The sequence below is a fragment of the Henckelia pumila genome, chromosome 3 (assembly GCF_033568475.1).
Source record: "Henckelia pumila isolate YLH828 chromosome 3, ASM3356847v2, whole genome shotgun sequence".
Taxonomy (NCBI): Eukaryota; Viridiplantae; Streptophyta; class Magnoliopsida; order Lamiales; family Gesneriaceae; genus Henckelia; species Henckelia pumila.
The window spans coordinates 3,440,046-3,443,665 of record NC_133122.1 but is presented as its reverse complement, the minus strand read 5'-3'; the positions used below and the strand labels follow the sequence as shown (position 1 = coordinate 3,443,665).

The 3,620-nt window shown below is 33.8% G+C and overlaps 1 protein-coding gene across 1 annotated transcript; it reads left to right on the top strand.

Moving 5' to 3' along the window:
- Positions 1-745: 745 nt before the first annotated feature.
- Positions 746-2,738, top strand: LOC140893399 (uncharacterized). Its single transcript, XM_073302463.1, has 3 exons — positions 746-983; positions 1,253-1,375; positions 2,380-2,738. Exons 1-3 carry the CDS (start codon positions 797-799, stop codon positions 2,388-2,390), a joined length of 321 nt encoding a protein of 106 aa, XP_073158564.1. The 5' UTR covers positions 746-796; the 3' UTR covers positions 2,391-2,738.
- Positions 2,739-3,620: the final 882 nt, after the last annotated feature.

Sequence of the window (3,620 nt, the reverse complement as noted above, 5' to 3'; positions counted from 1 at the left end):
TCGGCTCTTTGTGCTTCCCTGATCGACAAAAATAATTTTGGCTCGGCTTGGATGGCACAAACTCTGATAGACCCACTATCTGATTCAAACTCCAAACCAAAAGTGCAACAGTCGTCAATCAAACGAGAAACACCGATGGTAGAAAGAGATAAGGAACAAAGCTTCCGGTTCAATGCATTAGCAGCTGCATTAGACTTCCCCGAATAATACTTGATCACACAGTCAAAATCCTTCAGTAGATCTAATCATCTCCTCTGTCTCATATTCAGCTCTGACTGTGAAAACAAATATTTCAAGCTCTTGTGATCAGAAAAGATATCAAAGGACTCACCATAAAGATAGTGACGCCATATCTTCAATGCAAACACGATAGCGGCTAACTCAATATCATGAATCGAATAACGAGTCTCGTGCGGTTTCAACTTTCTCGAAGCATAAGCTATCACACTAGTAGAAAAATCTTAAAAGACTTCGCTATTTTTTACTTCGGTGATCATTATAGTCGAAGTAATAAATAGTTATTTACTTCTGTTATAGAATTAACGAAGTAAAATATACTTTAGACTTCATCAATTAAAAAAATGGGCTTCACTTAAATTTTTAAGTGACTATTTACTTCATCAAATTAAATTTGACGAAGTAAAAACGTGAAAATAAATTTTTTATTTTTTATGCAGCGAAGTAATAGGTTCTCTATTTTCATTTTCTCAATTAAGCTCCAGCTTCTTCCGCCCTCTTCTCTCGATCTCCAAATACAAATCCATTTAGGGCTCCCCATTCTCTCCCCTGCAGATCGATGTCCGCCTCCTGCCATCACTTCCGCCTGCTGCCATCACTTCTTCCTGGTCTAGGCTTTCCCATTCTCAACATTAATCCGTGTAAGAATATTTATTTTCCCCATTCTCGCCATTATCGATTTGGAGATGGCCAACAACGAAGTGCAGAAGTTCCGCCTCTTTGTCGTCGCTCTGTGGAAGAGAAAGGTATGGTCCCCAGCGAAACACAATTTTTTACCTTCTCTGCTCTTGTTTCATACGTTGGGCTTTCCACTACAAAGACTGAGATCTTTAGAAATAGTCAAAGAAATCGATAGCAAAGGCCCTTATCTTGGCCTTATCACATTCTATTCTCTCGATGAAGATGCGTTCTTTTTCACTGGTTTTTTCGAGCCCGATTCTCAGCACCCTTTCTTGATTTGTCTGGAAACTTACTGAATTTATTTGGATTTAACTAAATTCAATCTTGGTTCTAGGTTTCTTTGTGTATCTGTATAAAAAGTGTAATGATAACGCTGGACTACATGTTTTTAAAGGCAAGCGATTTCGAGTAAAGTTGCAAAAAGAAAATCATTTATGTCAAGTATCGAGTTGGGAAGGTAAACATTTGCATTTTAGGCTTTGTAAAAGGAAGTTGTTTATTCATATACAACCTTCTGTTTTCCCAAACTTGTTCAAAATCTACATATTTGATATTTAACTGTAAAATACTGCATATATTCTTGAATATTAGCTATCAATCATTATTTGTATTTGTCTGTGTGAATTTATATTCATTGTCCAGACTTAAAAAAAAATTATTTGCAATGTTCTGAGAGTGTTCTGATGTTACCTCACTTTATTGCAGTAACTTTTCAAATTACTTGTCGTTCTGATGCCTGATGTTCTGTGATGATGGTTTGGTATGCTAATTATGAAACTGGAAAAGGTATGGAGGTGAATATGGATTGCCAACATTGTTTTGGTAGGATAGCCTGAATATCTCTAGTTGGCACACAAAAGAAATAGGAATGAACTGCATGATACTTATACAAACATGATAAAGATAATCATATAATGACAATATATAATGTGATGCAATGAGCACAGAAAGAAATATATTAGGATCAACTAGGCCATTGATATAGTTAATGTTTTCATATAATATTCACAACGTTAATGCCTTTACAAAATAATGAGATGAGCAACAATCATGCAAAAGTGAGTTGTAGCCAATAGTGGGAAAAGGGTAAAGACAACCAGTGTCTGTAACTTAAAATATTCTTATGTGTTCCCGTGGTGTCTATAAAACAAATAATCTAATTCAGACGAAGTAGTCAAACGTGAACTTGACATGAGAACCGCATAGCAGTAGTTGACTTAAATAATAGTACTATTATAAAAATTTAGGCCCTGCTGATTCGAAGGCCTTCGACTCTGTGATTGACTTAAATAATAGTACTATTATAAAAATCGTGGCTTGAACTTAGGTGTATATGGTCTTGTGTTAGCCGTATTCTGTATTCAACTATTGAATTAAATTCATGTGCTTAGTTTGATTTTGCAATGTCATGATATTTAGATTATTTCACTCTTGATTAGTTCTGATTCGACATGTTTGCAGGTGTTGGTTGATGAAGCTAGGTTTTGGGGAGCATTTGGATTTTATTCCTTTATTACCTTGGTGTTTCCCTTTGTATGTGATATACTTTATGAATTTGACCTTTTTGTTTCCCTTTGTCATTTGAGTATTACAAACAAAAAAATTGCTCATTACTCCGTTTTAATTAGCTGATGCTATCCCAATATACCTAGAATGATGAAAAGATATGTGAGGATCATGTATGTGATATAATTTATGTTCTTTTGCAGAGTATATGTCCAATATCTTCCTTGTTCTCAAGAAGCATAAAGTTCCTTGCTAAAACAGATGCATGATAATTAAGTTATACGAGCAATTCCTCCATTTCTTTTTCGGATCATTAAAGACTTAAAGTACTATATAAATAATAATAATAACGTTCCCTTTAATTTATTAGGAAAATTATTCTCCGTTAGTTTTTCTAATACTCCTTAATCTCTTTTCTAATTTGGTGTTAGATAAGCTGCTTATCTTTCTATTTTGTTTCATTTTCAAATTGGAGTTGTTCATTAATTGACCGGTTCAATTTGTTTCGCGAATCTCAAATAGTAAGATCTTTGTCAAATTTATTTTCTGATACTATTATTGGCATCTTTAATATTTCCCCTCTTTTTTACATACTCTTTTAAGAGATGGGATAAGACTTCACTAAGGATTGAGAAGTGGGTAGATTTGTTATTTTCAGTTTCAGTTTGGACTCAGTTTATTGCTTGTTGGGAAGTAGGTAGCTATGCTTGGGGTCATTCATTCGCGGGGACTTGAATATTTCAAGTCACTATTACTTGAACATCAGGCCATTTGTGACTTCGTGTACTATAGTTTTTGGTACTTTTGGTGTCGCGCGCATTTATAAAACAAAGTGAAAAGTTTTGAATCTGGAATATCTTGTCTCATGTATCAGAATATCAATAGATAATATTTTTAACTTATTGAGGAAAATGTATTTTCAGGCTTCCGTCTATAAACCGGTATTCAAAATTTTTATGGCATTAATTTCTCTATTCAAAATTTTTTATTTAGATGGATAGACGATATTGAATTAGTTTTTCTGTGCTTGCTTATATTATTTTTGTAGGATTATTTAATTTGTTGCTCAAATAATAGGTTGGCTAAAAATTAATCGGAGGCCCTTGATTGCTAGTGTACGCATATATATTTTTGCATAAATCACATATCAAGTACATGTGTTATGAGATGATGATTGAAACTAGGAATCTCTGATG

Excerpts from the sequence above, each read along its gene's own strand:
- LOC140893399 (XM_073302463.1), top strand. The coding sequence starts at position 797 with ATGTCCGCCTCCTGCCATCACTTCCGCCTGCTGCCATCACTTCTTCCT. Across the intron at positions 984-1,252 it reads TCGCTCTGTGGAAGAGAAAG|GTTTCTTTGTGTATCTGTAT; the intron begins GTATGGTCCCCA and ends TCTTGGTTCTAG.